Source organism: Meleagris gallopavo, chromosome 14 (assembly GCF_905368555.1).
Source record: "Meleagris gallopavo chromosome 14, MGAL_WU_HG_1.1, whole genome shotgun sequence".
NCBI classification, from domain to species: Eukaryota; Metazoa; Chordata; class Aves; order Galliformes; family Phasianidae; genus Meleagris; species Meleagris gallopavo.
Genome location: NC_139417.1, coordinates 183,989 through 206,619, shown reverse-complemented (window position 1 = coordinate 206,619; position 22,631 = coordinate 183,989). Strand labels below are relative to the sequence as shown.

Sequence of the window (22,631 nt, the reverse complement as noted above, 5' to 3'; positions counted from 1 at the left end):
GATTCTTTCAGATGGTGAGTGGGAGCAGCATCTGGTGAACACAAGATGTTTAGGTTGGGTTTGTTTGGTTTCTAGTTGTAGTGATCACAGGTACAGAGAGAAACTAGATTTGAGGATGGGGGTATTTTCTCTTTCTCTCTGCTTTTTTTTTGCTTTTTTTTTTTTTCTTCTTACTATCTTTGCTCTAGACTTTTGTAATTTGGAAAGTTTGTCCTTGTTTAATCTTTGAAAAGTTTACTGTTTTGTTTTCCCCGTGCCGCTGTGTTGCCCCTTGATCCCAATTGCCCCATAGGCCTCTCAGCCTGGAGGTCAGGTGAGCGGAGCTGGGACATGTGCTCCACAAAAAAGTGGTGGCACTTCAAGGCCGACATTTAATTTTGTAAGTAATGATCCTCAAAACTGCTCAAGTATTTCATCATGGATGTTCCCAGTGAATCCCTTTTCTTTACCCCAATCCATCTTTTCCTGCATATAAACTGAAATTTAATATTTACGTGGCTGGTGCTTTAAAACTAAGAAATGTGGAATATTTCAGTAATTAATGGAACAGCTGATAGCATTAGCACTTCAGAAATACACTGTTGAGGGCATATGCAAGACTGCATAAATCACGTTGTTCAGGCAAACCAAGGAGATAATGTGTGAGTTTCAGAAACTTGGGCAACTGTTACACATAAATGTTTGAGGCCTTAGTAAATATAATTTCCTTCACATTTCTTTTATGTAGGATATTAGATCTCAGTGCAGCCTTTTTCAGCAGTGAGATAAAAACTGCTCCTTACTTCCAGGCAAGTAGTTTGACAAGAACAATGCTCCAGAACACTTTAGGTTCTTACACCAAAAAGGGCCCTTCCAGGAATTGCTGCAACAATACAGCTGTTCTCGAGACAGATCCAAAGCTTCCCAAAGAGATCCCATGCATATCCTTAGATTGCTACTGGAAATTCTTGATGGCCACAGCAACTCTTCTGCATCATAGTCATAGAAATAAGTTAAGGAAAACTCCTGTAACAATTTGTTGGGCCAGTATTGTAATTCTGTTTGCATTATCCTAAAGATAATGATGATTAATGGATTTGCAGCTGTTACAGCCTTCCAAAGTACCATGAACTATTTAAATGATTCATATTTGTTTATTTTGTTAGTACATTGTATCTATGTAGCAACAAATAGGTGACAACACCCAGGAGGCTATGTGGGTTTTTGTGTAATCTGAATTGAGTGTAACAAGACAAGATGTTGAGAAAGATAACAAGCACGAAGAAGAAAGAGGTAAATTTATATTCAGAATAATTTAATGGGCTCTTCAGTGTTTGCCAAGTTAGTTATAAACATAACTTACACTTTGTCAGAGACTATTAAATGCATAGAGCTGTTTGAAGGAAAAGATGCTTAGAAAAAAGACATGGCAAAAAGGAAGCTGTCTTTATATGAGATTAGAAGAGGCGTTCCGAGTGCTAGAGCCACCATGAAAGATGTTCAGACGTGTTTATGGAATGAGGAAACAGAGAAATCTATGAGGAGAAGATCTTGCAGAATAGGAGAAAATAATGATAGGTGGTAAGACTCAGGTGGGGCGAAGCTGAACAGAGATCTGCAAGAAAGCCTAGTAGATCTGAAGTTCTGCAGGATGGCAGTGTGGATTGTGTGGTCAGCTTCAGAGAAATGAAGGGAAAACAGCAAGTAAGCATGCACAGTGGTGGCAGCTTGGAAGTAGGACAGCAAAATCAGAATCTTCCCTTTGGGGTTCCCTTCACTGGGGAAGCATTGGGGTAGGCTGCACAGGGTGAAGTCTTCAGCACTGGAGGAGGTGTTCAGGAGATGTGTGGACGTGGCACATGTCCCTCAGTGCCAGGATTGGTGATGATCCAGTAGGTCAGGCTGGTGGTTGGACTTGGTGATCTTGAAGGTCTTTTCCAACCAAGAAGATTCTGTGAAAACCAGCCTTTGCAGCAACCATCATGGATCTGTATTAGTTTTAAGGAAGAAAAAATGGGGATGGCTGTTGGGTAGGACGTAAAGAAAGGAAGAGAAGAAGTGTAAAATTTTGGAGTTATGGCACCAAGTCTGTGGAATTTGAGAATAGGGGATTAATTGAAGAGATGTGAAACAATAGATGAAGAATTTGTGGTGTGTTGTAGTGATACTGTTTCTGCACTCCCATTGATTGGATAGCTCCAGCTTACTGGAAGTATCCATTATTGCAAGAATCATGTGCACACTCACTTGCATGATGTGTTGCCTCTTTCACATGAAGTTGCACCCTATCCCTGTTGTAGAGATACTGTAATATCACGTGACAGTTATTGCCATGGTTAAGGGTCTGTCAACATGCTCTTCAGAATATTTTCTGAAGAGCTTTAAGTGCCTTTTGTAGTTCCTCAGTACAAAAAGTCAATATTGAGTTAATGTAATCAGAAGCACTTTTTATATTTATTCAAAAAATGTGAACATGCAAAAAATTGACTGTTTTCTGTTCTTCTATACCTTTTTCTGTTTTGTAAGCTATTATCTAAAATATGACCTTTTGAAGTTCTACAGGAACTGTGCTCAACTTATCTTAGTATAAGTAATGCAACAGAACTTGATTTTTATATACTACTAGTGATTTGGTCACTATGAACTTGAGGTACTGCAAAACATTAACTCCAGCCATAGTTCACTATGTAGTAGCTTTTTCCAGACCCTTAATTCAGTTTTACTATTGTTTCTATTTCTCTGCCTTTAGCTGCGCTTAAAGAGTTCAGAATTTTGAACTTTTTCGTTTGCTTTTTTACAGGCTGCTTTGCTGAACTCCTTCCCCGCTATCTTTGATGAGCTGTTGCAGATGTTTACTGTGCAGGAAGTAGCAGAGTTTGTGAGGGGCACTCTGGGCAGCATGCCCAGTACTGTACACATCGGGCAGTCAATGGACGTCGTTAAGCTGCAGTCCATTGCACGCACTGTCGACAGCCGCCTGTTCTCCTTCTCAGGTAAGATGGTGGGATGAAGCCAAGGTTGGCTCTGAACTAAGAGTAAGAAGAAGATATTCATAGAGTTTGCTGTCACTTTGTTGTCAACAGTTCACTACTGAGAGCTAATGAACTTGGTAATTATTTATCTATGCAGCATCATTGTTACATATCTTCACTGGGTATTGCTTTGTTTTTCTGTGGTAGGAAATGTGAATAAATACATTGTAGATAAGTTGGATTACTGAAGGCTGATAAAATTCTGTGCCATTTCATACATTATATTACTCTTTAATTGTTTACTACTTTAGTTCCGAAGACATAGATAGGAAGATTAATCTACTTTCTAGCAAGCTAATCGCATGAGAAAGAAACAGGAAGACAGTTACAAGAGAAGCCCACCATTCTTTTAAAGTGTATTTAATCTTTACGTGGTAACTATCATACTTGTATAAATCAACATATTAGTAATTCTTTGTGATGGATTAAATGAATAGGGGCTGAAGATTGAGTTTATTTCAAATGAATGAAATTATGAATATAATAGAAGAAGATCAAAAGCACCGTATGACTTATCTACCCTAATCAGAAGTTAGTGCACTCAATACTCATCTCCCGGGTCAGCAATCTCCCATGTCCTCTCTGTCTCTCAAAATATGAGTTGCCAGACATCTTTTACCTGCCAACCCTGCCTACTCTTCCAGTCTTGCAATTAAAGGAAGATCCATTCTCTTTTTCTTGGCTCCTTTCCCTTCCATCTCTCTTATCAGTTCCTTGCCATCCTCCCACTTTTTTCCCTATTTTTTTCTGTTTTGGCTTCTGTCTTCAGCAGCTGCTGCCTGCTCTTCCTCTTTAAATACAGTTTAGGTTGGTAAGCCAGGTAAATGAGAAAAATCATCCAGTTTCCAAGAGGCATATACTTGAGAAGCTCTCTTAGCTGTGACAACAGATCTGAAAAGCACTTTGAAGTGAGGAAAGAGTCTGAACAATAAGAAATCAAGGTCTGCACGTATCAGTTCACAAATGCTGCTTTCAGGCTGGAACAATATTGAAGAGTTTGTGTATTCTGCATTTACAAACTTTTGAAATGAGATGTACTATTAGTTTTTTATATACAGCTCTTGGAAGTGTGTTCTCCTGCAATCTGTATGATAGAATTTGCACCAATTAATTAAATACGCTGTTTATCAGCAAACAAGTTTGGATACCTAAAGGCTACTGAATGAAGATAATTGAAATTCAGGTCTCTTTTATAAGAACTGTGATCTTATTTTCCTTCTTTCAGAGTCCCGACGCATTCTGCTTCCTGTGGTTCTTCACCACATTCACCTTCACCTACGACAGCAGAAGGAACTTCTCATTTGCTCTGGGATTCTGAGTAGTATCTTCTCCATAATCAAGACCAGCTCTTTGGTAATCTGCTCCTTGACTTTCTAATTCCATCACTCACTTCTTAAATTGAAGGCTGAGTGAGTTGTGTCAGTTAATAGAGGTTTTGCAAAGATCCTTCTGAAAATGAATTTCTGCTAATTTTCTGTCAGCAAAAGAACATTTGTAATCTGGGTCTGCTTTTGTATGTGTGACTCAGAGCATTCTGATTACACAGTGTTCTTGCTGTTAGGAGAGGAAAAAAAGTATATTCATTTACCTGATTTGACACAGTTTAATTTTCCTTATCCAAGCCCAGAACTTAAATGTCAGTGAAGTTCAAAAGCCCTACGCAGCTCTAGGACATGTAGTTCTGCAAGGGACAGTAACTAGCAATTTATGATTCATGTTAAGTGAATACTCTAAAATTATCCAATCAATGAAATCACACATACTTCTAGAAATTGCTGCTGAGTTTAAACACCCTGCTTTGATGATCATATAATACTCTGATCCAAATGATAACTTGATCATTTAAAGCAGTGCTCACAAACAGAGGGTGGTGAAGCTTCCCCACCTGACTCTAAAGGAGGAAGCTCATAGTGCTAAATATAAATTGTACCAGTGAGTACTTCTAATAACAAGTTACTGCTTTGTGTGAAAGGAATGAAATGAAAAGTATCGGGGTAATAAGCTGAATTAATGCTGCCATAGAATAAAGAGCACTGAACATAATCTGACCCCGTTGTGTTCTAGAATGTATGCAGATCTTTGATTACAGATTTACCTTTACATCCGTGACCCTGAATGTTTCTATGAGAGGGAGGAGGTAACATGCTGGCATCACAACAGCATCTGGTACCCATACTGAATTTGTTTGTACTTCTCTGAACCTCCATTGTGGAGGTCTCTACCAAAGCGGGTGTTTGTGGTATGGCTGGCTCAAAGAATTCTCTGCCAATCCATTTTCTCCGGTCTCTAACTGTCTGTTTGCTCACCACTTACTGTAGGAGGGAGATGTCATGGAAGAGGTTGAGATGATGGTGGAAAGCCTCCTGGACGTGCTTTTACAAACTCTGCTAACAATCATGAGTAAATCGCAGTCTCAGGAGGCGGTAAGAGGGCAGCGTTGCCCGCAGTGCACAGCAGAAATCACTGTTAGTAACTAACAATCAGTTTCTATTTCCTGCTTCTCTCTAACCTTTGGTTCAGTCCCTCATCACCACCTGCACCTCATTATCATCAATCCTGCATGAATGCCCAGGGCTTTGTCTCTTTCCCTTAGTAAGTCACTGATCCATTCCTTCCTCTGTGCTGGTGATGTCTGCGAGGAGCAGTAGGACTAAAGGAGGCTTTTGTGGATTTCCAGATTATTTTCTTGTTTATCTTTTCAGCTGTGATTGAGAATTAGTGATTAGAACGTGGGGCTTATGCTAACTGGGATGCTGCTCAGGGCTTCCTCCCTGAATGGACTTCGGACTCTGACTCCTATGGCTGAGAATACCGTAATTCCAAGCGGGCAAGTCCCTTAGCACCACCCTGGAGATCTTTCATTCATTTCTATTCTTACAAATGAAACACAGCATATTTTGAAAAAAGAAAAAGCAGAGCCTAAGTCGAGCTGTTCGGAGAAGTGGGAAAAGTCAGCAGTTTGTATGGTGTGCTAGTGTACACCTAATGAAAGAATCCTTTTCCTTGACATGTAGTGAATCAGGAGAAAAAGAACAGAAATGCTGATGAGCTTATCTGGATTCATTGCCCTTGCTACTTTAGCCTTGGTAGAATCTCTTAACACAGCTTTTGTACGATGTGTGATGCTAAACTTTTTTACAGAACATCTCTGTTCTAGTCTTGATTTTTTGTCAAATGGCTGAAACTCAGAGGCAGGCAAACACTAAGGCACATTTTTCACACGAGTGAAAAGATGGTATCTTTCTATTTTATAGAAAGATTGAAGAAAAACCCTGATAAAGAACAAGACATTTAATAGATTTTACAGCATCCAGTGACATCTCATCTTCCTTTAACTTTTGCTTTTTAACTTAATGTCATTTATCACATGCTCCATACATGCAAGAGCATGCCTTTTTTCTTAATGAAGTTCAGCCCTGTAAAAGTTCACCCCATTTCAAAGCTTCCAGGTAGATGCTTGAGCATCTATTGATTTAAGAATCAATAAAAACGAAGAGGAAAATCCCAAGTTCAGATTACCCCCATATTTGTTCCTGAGTTTGCATTTGACAGCACGGCAGTAGGTGTAGTCTTTTTTAGATACTGATTAGAAAGCAGCTTGCATGTTTCACAGGAAGTGGCAGTTAGAAGACATACTCCTTACTTTCTTGCCACTGCCATACTCAGTATCTTGGACAAACGGCTTAACTTCTCTGTGCTTTACTTTCAGATATGTAAAATGGGGGAGCCCATCTTTGGAAAACACTTTGGGATACTGTGGTAACTGGTCAGGGTGCATCTGCTTTGCAGGCCAGAAATGTAATTGTAACTCACATAGGCTTACCCAAGCTACGTTCAGAGTATCTTAATGGAAATGTTAATATTGTAGCTATTGACAACAGGTAGCTTGGTGAGCACTAATAAGCCAAATATTCACAAGATTCCAACACTGTTGGTAGCCTGTACTGATCCTGTGCTGTTATCACTATGCTGTTTTCAGTACCTCAGCATATTTGTTTAAATTATTCCTGGTATGCCCGCATGAGCAGCAGTCACACCTTTGTTAGGCACGTAACTGAGAAGGTGATTGTCAAGAACTGCATGCTTGGAGAGAAATTCTGTAATGTCTGTATTAATGATTTTAAATGATTTTTGTTTAGACTACAACGTTTGTTAAAATCCATGTAAAAACAGCACTTGTGGTAGGTCTATAAGAGATGTATTCCCATATATTAAGAGTCATTCCAGAACTGTTAACATGCAGTATTTTTAATTTCTATGCATGATAGCTTTCCCTCTCATAGGCATGGGGCCATTTCAGACCCCTCCCTTTATACCTTACCCCAAGTTGCGTTTTATATGCACAGAATTTCAGATTGTCTGATCTAAAGAATTTCTCATTTGGTCAACAGGGAGAATACGTGTCCTGTCTTTTATCTTTGCTTCGTCAGATGTCAGACACTCATTTCCAGCACTTACTGGACAACTTCCAAAGCAAGGATGAACTAAAGGTACAGCAGAACATGATGTTTGTAGGGTCACTCACTCAGAATGAGAAAGCAGAGGGAATCCCTCAAGCTTTACTTGTTCTGCTAATCATTCCCATTCTCTGGCACTCTGGTTTTATAAATCTTCCTTTCCCTCTTATGATAATAGATGTTGTGTCAAAAGAATGTTTCAAACCTGTTTTGGGATACAAATGTCTCTAGCAAATGGAACCTTTCTTGGAAAAGTAGCAATCTTGCTACTTGACTTTATGCACCCTTCTCAAATTTCTGACCATTAACTTCAGTTATGGCTTTTGATGATCTTGTGGTTGATGAGGGGCACAGACCTCTCAGGTGGCTTTTTTGTCACTGTCATTTTGAAATGGCACCTCTCAAAGCAACAGAGACCAACTTTTTGTCTCATCTTCTGTAGGAAACAGGAATATCTCAGACAACGGTCTATTTAAGAGGCAGAATAACTTTATTAATAAAGATAAGATTTTATATAGCCTGCTTTTGATTAACATGGCACTTAATAAAATAGAAACGATGAGAAGAGTGTGATGTGGCAGGAACTTATGTTGCCTTAACAACTGTGAAGGAGAAGCAGTAAGAAGTCCTTCCCGAATAGTCTTTTTAGATCATATGCATATAGAGAGGCTGAATAAATCAGGAAGATAGATTTGTGATAGAGGAATTCTTGCCTCCTGGTAGCAGGGTTCAGTGTATCTCAGGTTGATAGTTACTTGAGATTATTACCTTTCAGATAATTGAATTGCTCATAGGAAAATAATTTGATAAATTAAATAATATTAATTCTCATTAAATATAGTTTAGATAGTTTTAAAAATATCATTCATATGTTAAACCAACACAAAGATTTGTGATTGGATTAAAATTTGTCCTTACAGCCGTAAGAATGAATACTAAGGAAATGCTCAGCAGCATGACAGGTTGCTATTATCTCCAACTTTTTTTTTTTCCAGCTATCAGTTCATCTAATAAAATGTGTTACCTCCTTACCTTTTCCTTCAGATACTGCCCTCTTACCACTGCCATGCCTATCAAAATAGGTGGCTTTACTTTCAGAGCAGCCCTTGTACATTATACTCATAAGGAAAATTTTTGTCTCACTGTAAAAGTTAAGATTTTAACAGCTACAACCCAATCAGTACATATTAGATGCAAATAAAGCAATATTTGTATTTGTTTTTACCATGTTTTCACATGAATGGCCTAGTGCTCAAATGGAGCATGCTGAGATGAACAACTGCTTGTAATCAAGAACACAGATCTTCAGTGCTAATGACTTTTTTCTTTTTTTTTTTTCACCTATGCAATAGGAGTTCCTCCTGAAGATTTTCTGTGTATTTCGGAACCTCATGAAAATGAGTGTCTTTCCTCGAGACTGGATGGTGATGAGGTTGCTCACCAGCAAGTAAGTAGAGAAGCAGGTATAAACTTCTGTCATTCTATATCAGATTTTTTTTTCTTCTAGCACTCAAAATGTGATGCATTGTGTTTCATCAGGTTGAAATGTTGTGATCAAGACAGAACCCTGCAGTACTTATCCCAGTTTTTCCTTTATTTTGACACATTGGACCAAACTGGGACTTATAGTTGTCGTTCTGTTTGTTATAGTCTACCAATATGCAAAGGTGTGAAAAATTAGAGGTTTAAACCCAAAGCTTGAAGTAGCTGCAGTAAGGATAAGAGTGGCACAAACAGCCATCTTTACCCTACCTAGAAGCACTCAGGTACGTTAGAAGAAGAGGATTAGACCTCAGCAATGTTACCATGCACATTGCAGAAATTTATTTTTCAGTTGAGTTGTCAGTGGCCATTTTAATTCTTAATTTTTTTTAATCGTTCTTTCTTCAGTTAAGTACCACAGTCTGAAATGGTAGCAGTGTCTGGAACTATTTGCTAGTTTCTTGTTGTGTAGATAAACTAGCTATCGAGTTACTACCAGCTGAGAACTGGAGGGGTTCCCATTACAGGAACGTGTCCTGGTCAGTGTGTCGGGCTCTGTGAGTTCACAGCACAATGAAAAGTGAAAGGAGTGGATCTCAGTAATTCAGGATCTCAGATTAAATGGCGTTTGTAAGAAAAGATATTTTGTTCTAAATTCTTAGGCTAAGATAAATATGTTTAGCAGTGCTTTTAGAGGTATGGTGTGCATGTGGATCAGAGATTTGCTGTTGTTTTTTAATGTTGCTGAAGCTATATCTACGTGCTATGAATTCCTGAATTTATTGCACAGCTTGATTGTTTTGCACTGAAGTGTCCTTATAGCCACCTCCTGTCCCAAATAGCGGTGGGAGGGAGAGGGGCAGTGTTGAGAAATGCAGAAATACTCAAAGATGTATTATTGTGTGACAGATATAGTACTGTTGTATAGGCAAGAATTAAAGCAGCTCAAGCATCTTAAGTTGCTTTTTTGGGGGGAAAAAAACTCCAACCATTTCTGTTAAAACAAAAGAAAACCAGGCGTATTCTTTTGTTTCACTTCAGGTGATATGGCTCAGCCATACAATACACAGTTTTAAAAACTCGTGTGTAAATTCCCCAAATTGCAATAATGATGAAGGTTCTTTACCCTTTATAACATACTACAGGCTGCTGATAAAAACATAGAAAGGTAAGTGACTTCTAACAAGTTTTAGTTGCAGTAATTCCATGAAGAATGCATGTCTGTGTGTGTAGTGGAATCAACACATGCAGTACTGTAGTGTGATTTATACTTCAGATTCAAATGTTTCCTCTTTTCTTGTCTTTTTTTGACTGCAGTATCATAGTTACAACAGTTCAGTACCTGTCTTCTGCACTGCACAAGAATTTCACAGAAACGGACTTCGACTTTAAAGTAAGGATTGATACTGAGAATATGTTGTGACATCCTTTTAAACTAGTAGCACCAAAGGAACAAGAGCTGCTCTCTGTATTTGCTGGTTAAATTTGCAGCATTTGTTTGATTTTGAGGAAGATGATCTAATCGATAAGAGAACTTCTCTGGATTGAGGGAAGTAGAACAGAACGCTCAGATCAGGCAAATGAAGCCCTTTGCAAAGGAAACAGATATTTACTTAAGCAGAAGAGCTAATGAAGCTGTTGTCTTACAAATCCAAGGATCATAAAATATGGATTCAGGCAGTGCTTTCCCTGAAGTTGGGCTCTGCATAATCTTCCTCTCCCAGGGGTCTCCCTCTCTGGCTGTAGACTTAAACCTTGGAGGAATACGCTATCTTAAGAGTGTTTTCCATATTGCCTGATAACAGATTCACAGATTGCAGATAACAAGTTTGGTGTTACTAAGGAAGAGCAGCCAGACGTGTGCCTTTGCACATGTGCATAGTATGATTGCATAAGACTAATTTCTTTGGGAAAAGACACTAAATTATAGGACTGTCATTCACAGTATTATGTAATCTCTGTTTCTTGATGGATAAAATCTGGTTAGCCTTGAGACAATGAACAATATAAACTTTGTTGAAGTAATCAGGTTTAGTTGTTTTTGAACATTGGTGCTAAGAGTTAGCCTCTTTAACTTTATTTCCTATCCATTGGAATCCTAATGTGTTTTGTATCCCAGAGTTTAAGCAATATATTGGATTACATTACATTTAGGTTACAAAAGGATCCTATCTACAAAGGAACATTGTGTGGCAATAGTGATAAGAGAAGGGAGAACAGTGTTGAACTGAAAGAGGGGAGAGGTGAGTAGAAGTTAGGAGGAGAATCTTTAGGCAGGGGACAGCGGGGCACTGGAACAGATTGCCCAGAAAAGCTGCCCATCCCTGGAGGTTTCCAAGGCCAGGCTGGAGGGAGCTTTCAGTAACCTGATGCAGTGGGTAGTGTTTGGAGCTAGATGATCTCTGAGGTCCCTACCAGCCTAAACTATCCTATGGTGTCTTCCTATGCTTGTTAAAACTTATTCCTTGGAATGTAAGATTACAAAACTTCCTTCCTGTTTTACAGGTGTGGAATTCTTATTTCAGCCTGGCAGTGCTGTTCATAAACCAGCCAAGCCTCCAATTAGAAAATGCCACACCAGCTAAGAGAAAGAAGATACTAGATAAGTAAGAAGATCTTTTATTGGCTTCCCAGTCTTTTCTGCCACCTGAAAAACTGAAACTTTTTTCTCTACCACAGGTCTCTGTGATTTATTCTGGAAGTTGGGATGTGGAAGTGCTCCACATAAGTAGATCTCCTAATATAGTGCTCTGTGATAAGTCATTTGTTTGTTATTTTTATGTTGGCTTGAATGTGAATTTAATGTGAATGAAGTTGATGCCTCCAAGCCTCTCTATGTTGGAGATGGTTGAATAGTGCCCTTAAAGTGCTCTGAGTTTTGGTTAGCCACAAAGTTGGACTTGATGATTTTTGTAGGTTCTTTCCAGTTAAACTATTGTAGTCTTTTTTAACATCTCTGACTTTTGAGGTTTATTTTTTTCCTGTTAGGCAGTTATCTATCTCTTCTCTTTCAGATATGGTGATATGAGAGTGATGATGGCATATGAGCTCTTCAGCATGTGGCAGAACCTAGGTATGACTCTTCATTCTCTGTCCTAATAATTGAAGCTGAGGTAACTCCTGAGCCGTTAGAATTTTGATATTTTTTTTTTTTTTTAGCATCGCACAGTACTTTCTCTTAGCATCTGTAAAACCAGGAAGGATTTCTCTTCTACCAAAAATCCTTTTCTGCAACATCTTCATTTGAAGTAGTGCATTCCGACCAATTTAAATACTTTCTACTCAAATACAACCGTGGAAGGCTTTGGTTTGACATAATCAATGACAGTTTTTATGTATCTGCAAATACAAAATCACCTTTTTCTGATCCCAATGCAGTCTAGATCTTCATATGGAGATGTTCTTTGACATCCCTCTCCCATTCCAGACTGTAGAGCAGATATTTACATTTTCACTGGTGTAATTAATTTTATACATTTGGAGATGATTCAAAGCTGAAGTTGTGGTAGGAAATTGTAGCTGCAGATGTTTGGTTCTAATGCCTGGAAATGACATACAATAAAGGTTCTTTTTTTTTTTTTTTTGAGTCTTCTTCAGTGATCTGATGTGCATATAATAACGAATTATACATTACTGCTTAAAAATAACCCCAAACTGAAAAGTCTTATCCACAATAAGTCTTATCCACAATAAGTGGATAAGAGGTTGTGATAAAATTTCAACTTCTACAGTTCACCTTTTCTTAATGTATTTTGATAAAGAAGTTTCACAATGGAGAAAATATATATCACCACAAGTCTCAAAAGGTAAATGGAGAATTTTCATCTAGGACTAGATGAAATCTAGCGCCCTGCAGCAGTCTTGGGTTTAAGTAGTTCAGGATTTTAGTAATACAGCAACCAAATAAAATCTTTACTAGGTGAGAGCAAGTCTAGCTAGACCAGCATCCTGTCTGTATTGGGGATGAAAATGAACATCTATGGAAACATTGGAGGACAAAGGAAGCATATGGTATTCTACAGGAGAATGAGAAAAAGGTGCTGGTAGAGATCACAGATTATGCAAGGTTCTGAGAATGCTTAAATCATTAAGGGGGCAAAGGAATGATGCAAATCCAGTGGAATAATGGTAATGTTACTGCAAGCAGGTAGTATATTCAAACAGACAACTATTATCATTATATATGTAGACCACAAATGTATTGAGTTGATAATGAGCTGGATGGGAGCTACCTGTAAAATGCCATAAATAAAACCAGCAAAGTGCTTTTTGAGGAAATACAGAAGAATCTTCAGTAATGGAAAGGGGTTTATACTAGGCTGCAAGTTTTCCATACTTGCCCTTGGTTCTGGAACAGTTGTTCTGGCTCCACTTTCTGCAGAACAGCAGAACAATGGAAACAAATTTGATGATCAGGAAGATAACTGTAGAAGTGAAAAGAAAAAAATCTTAATGCGAAAAACTGAGTAAACCTGACCATCTCTCACAGCTAAGGTGATGCTGCCAGTTTTGAAACATTGTGTAGGAAAAAGGAGACTTTCCAATATATTGGAGATTGAGTAACTGAAAAACTGTGGAGAAAAATTCAAGTAGGAAGGAAGAAGCCTCTTACAGATGTAGAGATATTTATCACTGGCAGTTGTTCAAAATATGGCTGTTTTGATTTGTTCTCTGCAACTGCACAGTAAGCAGACCACAGAGTACATTGTTAGCAAAATGTCTTGTGTTCCTGTTGCTGAGAAGCAGTGCTGTTTTGATCTAAGTCAAGGTCAGTTACAGAACCATGGCTCCTATAGCACCAAGGATGAAGAGCTCTGTGGTTCTTTGAAATCGAAGTATGTTCTGTGAAATAGAGTGGTTTTCGCCAATCTTTTCAAAATATTTTCCTTCATAAATTGGAAATGCCTGTGGTCTCTTTTCCCCTGGATAGTATATTTTAATTTAGTTGGTTTTAACAATTTGAATTCCCCTGCAAGTGAAATGCACCAACAATTTTTGCTGAAGGCTTTTGTAGTGAATTTAAAAATCCTGGGGGCTCTGCAGGGAATGGCATAAAGCAAATGCTGTTGTTTCAGTCTGTTTAGGAAAAGTATGCCTTAGCATTCTTCATGTTTGTGCCTATGATTTTATATTGGGCCTGATACTGTCACTCTTGGAGAGGCACCTCTTCATCTCAGCGACAGAGAACAAAGGCTTTTATTTAATCACCATTGCTTTGTATTGTACAGGGGAGCATAAGATTCACTTTATTCCGGGAATGATTGGCCCCTTTCTTGGTGTGACACTCGTCCCACAGCCAGAAGTCCGGAATATCATGATTCCCATCTTCCATGACATGATGGACTGGGAGCAGAGAAAAAATGGCAACTTCAAACAGGTGAGGCAGCTTCCCAGTCATAGGTAGTCATGGACAGTTCATGTGCTTGCAGCACCCAGTTAGAAGCAAGGAATACATATCTGTTGATCCACATCCGATAGGGACGAAGATGTTGTCATGCAAATACATAAAAATAATACATTTGAAGCATGGCTCACAAAACTATTACAGGCTACTCAGGATTATTTAAGCAGCGCACTTAACAGCAAGCTGCATTTCCTCTGAATGTAGAAAAGAGCGATGAGAAAGGGGAAATAATTTCTGAAGTGCTGGGCTCACCGTTCATTGGTTTCCACACAGCTTGTCAGCCATGAAATGAGTCACACTGCAAACCAGAAATAACGACTTAACAGTTCAGCCAGTATTGTTGGCCTTTACTTCTCTGTATTCAGTTTCCAGCCAGAAAACAGTATTGTGTAACTAAATAATTATACCGTGTTTTGAAACAGATTTTGTGACTGAATATTCTTGGAGAAGTTATAGCCACTCTGCTGGAATGGTTGAGCCCAACAGAAGTTCCTTTGCTGGCACATCCCGTGAGCTGTGATTGCAGAGCAGCCAGGAGAGTGCTTGTTTTGTTGCCCAGTCATGATCAGAGATTAGTGTAAATTTTCCACTGTAAAACAGATCTTGGAAGTTCAAAGTGTGGGTAACAAAGGATAAGCTTGGAATGGATCCTCAGGTGACAGGGCTTTATTGTTGTGTTTGGGTCCATGCAGGTGGCAAGGGCCTGCAGATAGGTGCTCTGACAATTCTACCAGACAGTCACACAATGCAAACCATGTCTAGAAATTGTTTGACTTTGTATTTAAATTATCATAGTTACTGTGATATTAAAATGCCGGTTCCAGTCTGTCATCCCAGGAGAGATACAGACCTTTTCCTTAACCTGATTCATTAAAAACGATGTGGAAGAGTATTACCAAAGGCTTCTGTGGAGTTTTTTTCCTCTTCAGCTCTCTTGATTATTATTTCTACTGCTACTGCTATTATTATGGTGACATTTGATTGCGGTGCTCTTTTTGCTGTAGGTGCTGTATTAACATAACAACGGAACAGTTTCTGCTCTGGCATTTGCAGTTAGAAGTACCCACAGTCATCTTCTAGTTCCTGGATCTGATTATACTTTCTGCATCAAAGATGAACTCTTCATAACCATTTAATTTTTATACTCACTGATGTGTTCTACGCTACAGCCACAAAAATCTTTCTTAAACATAACAATTAAACAGTACAAGATGATTAAATCTTACTAGCAGCTCAAAGCCAGAAGTCATTTTTTGTCCAGTATAAAGCTAGACAGTTGGACAGATGCACCAGAGTTTTTGGACTAGTTATTGTAGCTCATGAACAAAGGGCATTTGTTTGGTTTTTTGTTTTAATTTTGATGTTTGGTTGACATTTCTAACAACCAATTTAGTCTTCAAAAATACAGAAATCCAGGAAATCCATTTTCGTGCTTTTTCTTACTTTTTTTTCTGGTAGTTCGTTTTAACAAGGTAATTTTTTTATGCAGTAGGACATAGCAGTGCAGTCTGGCTTGTGGACTAAATCATGACTCCTTTTAATGATTTCAGTAACAGGAGCACCAGTGCCATCTGTGTGTCTCTGAGTGATCTGCTCTTCCTTCTCATCTTTCCTTCCTTTGCAATTTGGCGGCTAAAAATCAAAGGAATTCAAACTATGCTCATGGTTAATTAAAAACATGCAGCGTTTCTACAACCCACTTCAACCTTTGGAAACCTCTATCTTCATTAGTATTGAAAGCATGTTTTCTTTCAGTCTTCCAAGAATACACACACAAAAAAAATCCTTTAATATTAGATATGTTGAATTCTGCACTTAAAGCAATTTTATTGGAATATCTGATATCAAACTTGATTATGGAGCACTAGACTCCATAAATGTGTAAAATGAATGTGTATTCATAACCTTTGTAAAGGAAGAGAGGCATAATAATACTGTTCTGTCCCTGTACATGTGTGAAAAAGAAATGCATCACGTAATCATAGAGAAGTCTGATAAAACTGAGTTTAATGAACAAATCTTCCAGTGTAATTGTGTCTCAGTGATTGAAAGTCAGTTACCTACCAGCAGAACCATCACAGCAGACTAGTGGTGATAAATTAGTTTCTCTGCATGGGTATTCTGATTTTGACACAGGATGTCGTTTGTTTGATGTATTTGCTCACAGAAATTGTTTTCAGAGTGATTTGTTTGATAAGAGAAAGAACATCAGAAACTCCTGGGAAGAAGCAGTGTTACCTCCCCTGGGATGTTCATTTAGACTCTGATAGGCAAATGGATAATTTTATTCTAGCCCTTCTATTTCATTGAAAAATAAGAAAAGTGTTTCCATTTAACTGAGCTACAGAGAAATAAATTGCTCATGCACAGAAGTGGGAAGGCTCCTGGGCATGAGAAATAAAATGTTCTTCCAGTCCTCTTAGCATTTGGAACTCATCATGTACACGAGCAGCTGATTTGTAACCAGTTTGGAACTTCTCATCCAGGTGGAAGCTGAGTTGATCGATAAGCTGGACAGCCTGGTATCCGAAGGAAAAGGTGATGAGAACTACAGAGAACTCTTCAGCCTCCTGTAAGTCATGCCAGTTTCTGCTCACTCTGTGTTTTGTGTGGTCACTGAAGCAGTCAAAGCAGTCATCTGTGCTGCAGTAGCAGCTCCAGTGCTGATCTTCAGAGAATGTGGTAAAGGGCACTCTGGCAGGTTTTCGTGACATGGCTCTCAGTGAAACAGAGCTCTGTCATGCTAACTCTGAGAAGATAAAACTGTATCATTCTGTGTCTGTCTTCCGTACAATCCAATAGCAGGCTGTGCAGGTAAGTTGTTATCATTGTTCTGTAAAAAATTGATTTGCTGGAGATGCCTTTCTTTTCACTTAGCAGTATGCTAAGCCCTTAGTGAGGGGCTAGTCAGGGCAGACTTCAGATTCCCAGGTGTTTGCTAAAGCTCAGTAAAGTGGATTGGAAATGGTTTAGGAAATTCCTGGAGTGTTACAAAAATAAATACGAGGCACTCTAGTGGGGACCAGAAAAGCAGAGAAGTCCTTACCCTTAAGGAACGGAGCCTATATCAGAAGTAGTATGGCCAGCAGGACTAGGAAAGGGGTTGTCCCTTGAGTACTGTGTTCAGTTTTGTGCCTCTCACTGCGATAAGATGGTGAGTTGCTGGAAGATATTCAGAGAAGAGCTAGTGGTGGGACTAGAAGGCAGGACTTATGAGGAGCAGCTGAGGGAACTGAGGTTGTTTAGCCTGCAGAAAGGGAGGCTGACGGGAGACCACATCATTCTATAAATGTCTGAAAGGAGGTTGTAGCAAGGTGGGCATCAGTCTCTCTTCTCAGGTGACAAGTGATAGAACATGAGGAAAACTGCCTCGAGTTGCATCAGGAGAGGTTTAGATTGGATTTTAGGGATAATTCCTTCATGTAGAGGTTGGAAAGCACTGTAACGGGCTGCCTAGGGCAGTGGTGGGGTCCCGTGCCAGGAAGTGCTTAAGGTATGGATGTGGTGCTGAGGGGTGTGGTTTGGTGGTGGGATTCAGTAGATCAGGTTGGTGGCAGGTCAAGGCCGAGGTCACCTTGAAGGTGGTGACCTTGAAGATCTTTGTCAACCTAGATGATTCTGTGATTCTATATTCAGACCATTTTATGTGTCCCCCAGCAATGTGCAGGCAGTTTGAGGCATAAAGCTTTGTATTTTTTCGTTCACATTTCTTCACTCATTTACTGTCAGGATGGATAAGCCTGCCCATATGTATGCTTTCCACAGAAAGCAAGTAAACGTATTCACTTTTGGTTTGTGATATTCAACCTTGGGAAGTCTGGCATTTCAAGTGTTGTACAGAGAAAAAATATATGCTTTAGAAATAAAAAAGAAAATGTCTTTGTTCTTTTATTTACTTGGCAAGGGGAATGTTCTGCTTTTCACTTGCTCCTCCTGAAGGCACGTGTAACCTGAAATGTTAAGAATTAGGGACTACAGTTTGACGTATTTATAAGTGATAGTGGTTGTATTGCCAAGAAATACAACCTTGAAGTTGAAGTCCAGCAGCCTCTGAGTTTGTATTTGTACTGTATTTTCTGAGTACTGTGAGCTCTGAGGGAGCAATTCCACAGAATGGTAGATTTCAGCTCTTTTCTCACGAAGTGAAATAAACAGTTGATGCTGACTTCCATGTCTCAGCTGTTCTGCTGAAGTGGGAATCGGGTCCTCAGGGTGGAAATCATCCTCTGAGAACACACCCAACAGTTTCTCTTTCCTCTTGCCAGTACAGAAGTGGCAAGTTCTTTGACAAGAGATCTGTTTCAGGCCCAGGATACCAGCTTTCCTTTCCCATTTTTTTGCAAACAATTTTGAGTGTTTTTACTTGGGCCTTTTCTCATTCTTCAGCCACCTCACTGAGATTCTCCATGTACTGCCTAGCTGATCAGAAAATGATTGCTTTTGTTTATGTACAGTTTAAATAAATTGTGATGTGACGTTGTTTGGTTGCTCACGAGAGACCAAAATTTATGTGAGAATGAGCAGATTAATTTGCTTTAGGTTCAGACTCCCAACTTCTGTGTGCTGTTAGAGAAGTTGCAGGTAACAGCGCAGCAATTAGTTGTAGCTCTGAGCAGTGCTCTCTTTCACACATTTTACACAGCATTATGAGGGTATTTTTCCTTTTCCTGTCAATTCTGTAATTTCCTTCTCTTTGCTTCATGCTGCCTGGAGTAGAACCCAGCTCTTTGGGCCTTATCCCAGGTAAGACAGTCATTCTGTGCGTTTGTTTCATGAGGAAGGAACCAAGTTGTCCATGACTGCCTGCATGCACAGCACTGGTTCTGCAGAAGCCTCATTTGCTGTCTTTTCATCTCTGCACAGTTTGCTGGAGAAGATTGAGCAGGAGACGTGGCGAGAGACTGGAATCTCTTTTGTTACATCGGTAACTCGCCTCATGGAGCGCCTGCTGGACTACAGGTATCTGACAGCAGTGTTATGTGTCCTCAGTGTGTGTATAAGAAGTTTGTGAAGAGGTAGTACCAAATTTATCGTGTACAGAGAGCGTTTCCATTGTTTATCAAGCTGCACCCATCAGGGAAGCGTTGTATAAGTATGTCTAACTCAGTGCTGCAAGGCTCCAAGTGAAAAGCAAAGAGCCCTGGCTCTTCTTCTTGGCAGATCATTCCTGTTAAATAGCAGAGGTGAAGAAAGTTGTTCATCCTCACAAGTATATATGTATATACATATAGATATTGATGTATGTAGTATCATACATTATATATAAAATATTATATACACCATGTTAGATACACATACACTCAGAGTTGTTTTTGTAGAACAGTTGGCAATTAGAAACTCTTAGAACTCACCCATGTGTTTTTATCTGTATCCTGCTGATGAGTTCCAATATTTATTTGGTTCTTCTGCTACTCAGTGGAGGTGAAAACTGGGAGTGGATATTGGGCAATCACAAATACTTCACTGCACTTTTTAGTTTGTTCTTTTTGTTCTCCTGACCAGTTTGATCAGACCTGCTCTTTCTTTTCCTGACAGCAGCTGCTGTAAATCTAAGCAAGACCAGATATCTGAGACATGTCAAAAGAGAGTGTGAGGGAGCTGACTTTCTTTTTGGTGCAACTATCAGTGCAGCTTTGTTACACAGATACTCATTTTCATGCTTAGTACAGGAACAGATAACAGTTTTTTAATATAGTTTCAATAAGCAGCAGAATATTTCAGTCCCAGAGCAGAACAAAATAGGGAACTGCATCAAAATGTGGAACTGCCCAGACTAAATGTGTAATAATTGTTGGGGCAGTTTGCGAGTCCCATACAGGGCTGTGAAGTGGAGAGCTGTGCTGATCAGTTTTGACACTTTGTGGATTCCAGCCACCAACTAGCTGACAGCATGGCTCTCAGAAAAGTTTGCTGTGTCTTCTTTGAAAGTTTTGTCTCTTTTTTTTTCTTTTTTCAAAAGGAAATCTTTCAGATGTGTGTTGTAACATTCCTCTGCCTTTTTAGGGACTGTATGAAAGGCGATGAAACAGAGAACAAGAAAATCGGTTGCACTGTTAACCTTATGGTAAAGATGTTTCCTTTATTTCCTTGTGCAGTGTAACTGACGCTGGGGTGGGGAAGATTGGGTAGGAATGTGTGTCAGGCAAGGTGCAGGATCTAAGGGCAGGCAGGATGTAATGACAGAGCTTAGGAGGACCTTCTGGGACCTGTGGTCCAGCTCTGCATGGAGCTGGGTGCTGTAAGTCTCACCTCCCCCCAGCTGCTTTCTGAGGGTCTTTTTGATAGAGGTCCCACAAACTTCTTGCCTTTTTTTTTCATGTTGGACTGCCCTCACTTTGAAAATAATTTCTAGCATTGTGAGTTAAATCTGCATGAGTACAAAAAGAATGAGTCCTTTCCTTTTATGTTAATCTTTTTTCAGTACTATTATACATACAGAGGCATCTCTGATTGTTGTGGAGGAAGGAACTTTCTCAGTGAGAGTGACTGCTCTCTTTCTCTTACAGAATTTCTATAAATCGGAAATTAACAAGGAAGAGATGTACATCCGCTACATCCACAAGCTGTGTGACATGCACTTACAGGCTGAGAACTACACAGGTTAGTCAAGCACCAAACAGGGGCTGTTTGAAGTCCCACTGAAAGGTTTTGATTCTTGTAATCTTATTCTCTATTATCTGTTGAATTTATTAGGAAAAATGTTGTTATAATCAGCTACTTAGAAAGATGAGAAGCTGAGGTCCACCTCATTCCATCCAGTTAGTTTGCACCCTGAATTTTGTATTAAAAGTGTTGTGCAAGGAAGGTTGATTGAAAAATCACAGCAGAGGAATGAAAATCACGAGCCCGCTGTTGTATTACCATTCCCCAAGTTTCCTTGTGTATGTAGGGAGCACTTTAAAAGTCTGCTGACTCTAATTCTGTGTTGTCCAAGCTGTGTTTACAGCGACAGGCCCCATCTCAGTGTTACACAGCTCCATTCAGCTGTGTGTTGCACATCTGAGTATCTGACTGTGCATTTGAATCAAGTAGCTAGGAGAAAGAAACTCGACAGATTTGTACCTAAAAGTCAGGTTTATCAGAAGGAGCCATGTGCTGCTATTTTAAGCCATCAAATCATGTAATGTTAACCTAATGCTTCTGAATTTTCTCATCAGTACATCAGAACTTCCAGCGTGTTTTAGAAGCAGCTTGTGATCTTTTACCTATTAGAGATTTGTCATCATTGATTTGGTGTTCAATGGTTGCATTTTCAACAGAGGCTGCATTTACTTTGCTTTTGTACTGTGAGTTGCTTCAGTGGGAGGACAGACCTCTGAGAGAGTTCCTGCATTACCCATCTCAGTCAGAGTGGCAACGTAAGGAAGGTCTGTGCCGTAAGATTATCCATTACTTCAACAAAGGGAAGGTATGCCAACTTCTTCTCTCTTCCAGCAGCTTCCTTCCCTTTTCCTGACATAGAGCTTGCAAGGCTATCATTTCAGTTCAGTAGCCTGGAAGTAAATTTGTGCTGAAAGATTTAGTAACTTGACAGATTGCTTCTTGGCTCTTTGGAGCAAAAAAAAAAAACAAAAACAACAGATGAGAAAATGGATGTGGGTATTTCATTATGCATAACATTTGGAACTGGTTTAGGTAGGCCACCAGGAGCAGTTTTATACCTGAGCAAAGCTCGGATCTCCTGACACGGCAGAGACTGGTGAACACCAGTTCCTGAATTTATATATTAAAAAAGCATGTGTGTGCAAAGTGCTGTGTTACAGCTCCCTTTGCATTTAAGGACTTGTTCTGTTTCTGACCTCCTGAAGTAAACATCCTGTAGGTAGAAGTAACTGTAGGAGATCCTACAGTTAAAAATAATAAAGCCTTTTCAGCATCACTGTGATTTTAAAGTGTCTTTCACTTAACGTGCAGTTTCATCCATTGCACAAGAAAAGAGTGAATGCATTTCAGTTCCTTGTATTTGGTATGCTTCTCCTGCCATGAGTAACTGTTCAAAGCACTGCAGGCGGGTGCTGCAGTCGCTTGTATCTGTGTTCTGCTTTGGAGGGGAGAATTAGAAGTGAGATCATCTGTGAGAATGTTGTCAGAATGTTTTCCAGGAAAATAAACCATCCAGCATATATTACTGGAAGATAACATCTGTATGTGCACCTCAGGGTTGTTTTTTCCTATGATGACAGCGAAAGTGGCATTAAATAGAAATGGGATTTCATTCGTATGGGGTTGACATTCCAGTTTGCTTCTGGCAAAGCGTCCTGTGCACAACATGGCAGA

The 22,631-nt window shown here is 39.4% G+C and overlaps 1 protein-coding gene across 9 annotated transcripts in view; it reads left to right on the top strand.

The window, feature by feature from the left end:
• Positions 1-22,631, top strand: part of DOCK3 (dedicator of cytokinesis 3) — a 190,479-nt gene that overhangs the window by 133,085 nt on the left and 34,763 nt on the right. For 8 of the 9 annotated variants that reach the window (XM_085236074.1, XM_085236071.1, XM_085236073.1 and 5 more), the window contains 14 exons: positions 2,780-2,972; positions 4,237-4,364; positions 5,330-5,476; positions 7,403-7,501; positions 8,821-8,915; positions 10,268-10,343; positions 11,456-11,556; positions 11,965-12,023; positions 14,179-14,327; positions 16,841-16,926; positions 19,218-19,313; positions 20,358-20,418; positions 20,861-20,954; positions 21,614-21,762. In XM_085236074.1, coding sequence (XP_085092200.1) covers positions 2,780-2,972; positions 4,237-4,364; positions 5,330-5,476; positions 7,403-7,501; positions 8,821-8,915; positions 10,268-10,343; positions 11,456-11,556; positions 11,965-12,023; positions 14,179-14,327; positions 16,841-16,926; positions 19,218-19,313; positions 20,358-20,418; positions 20,861-20,954; positions 21,614-21,762 — 1,533 coding nt within the window. The remainder of the gene's footprint in view (positions 1-2,779; positions 2,973-4,236; positions 4,365-5,329; positions 5,477-7,402; positions 7,502-8,820; positions 8,916-10,267; positions 10,344-11,455; positions 11,557-11,964; positions 12,024-14,178; positions 14,328-16,840; positions 16,927-19,217; positions 19,314-20,357; positions 20,419-20,860; positions 20,955-21,613; positions 21,763-22,631) is intronic. The other variant, XM_085236070.1, reaches the window with a different exon arrangement.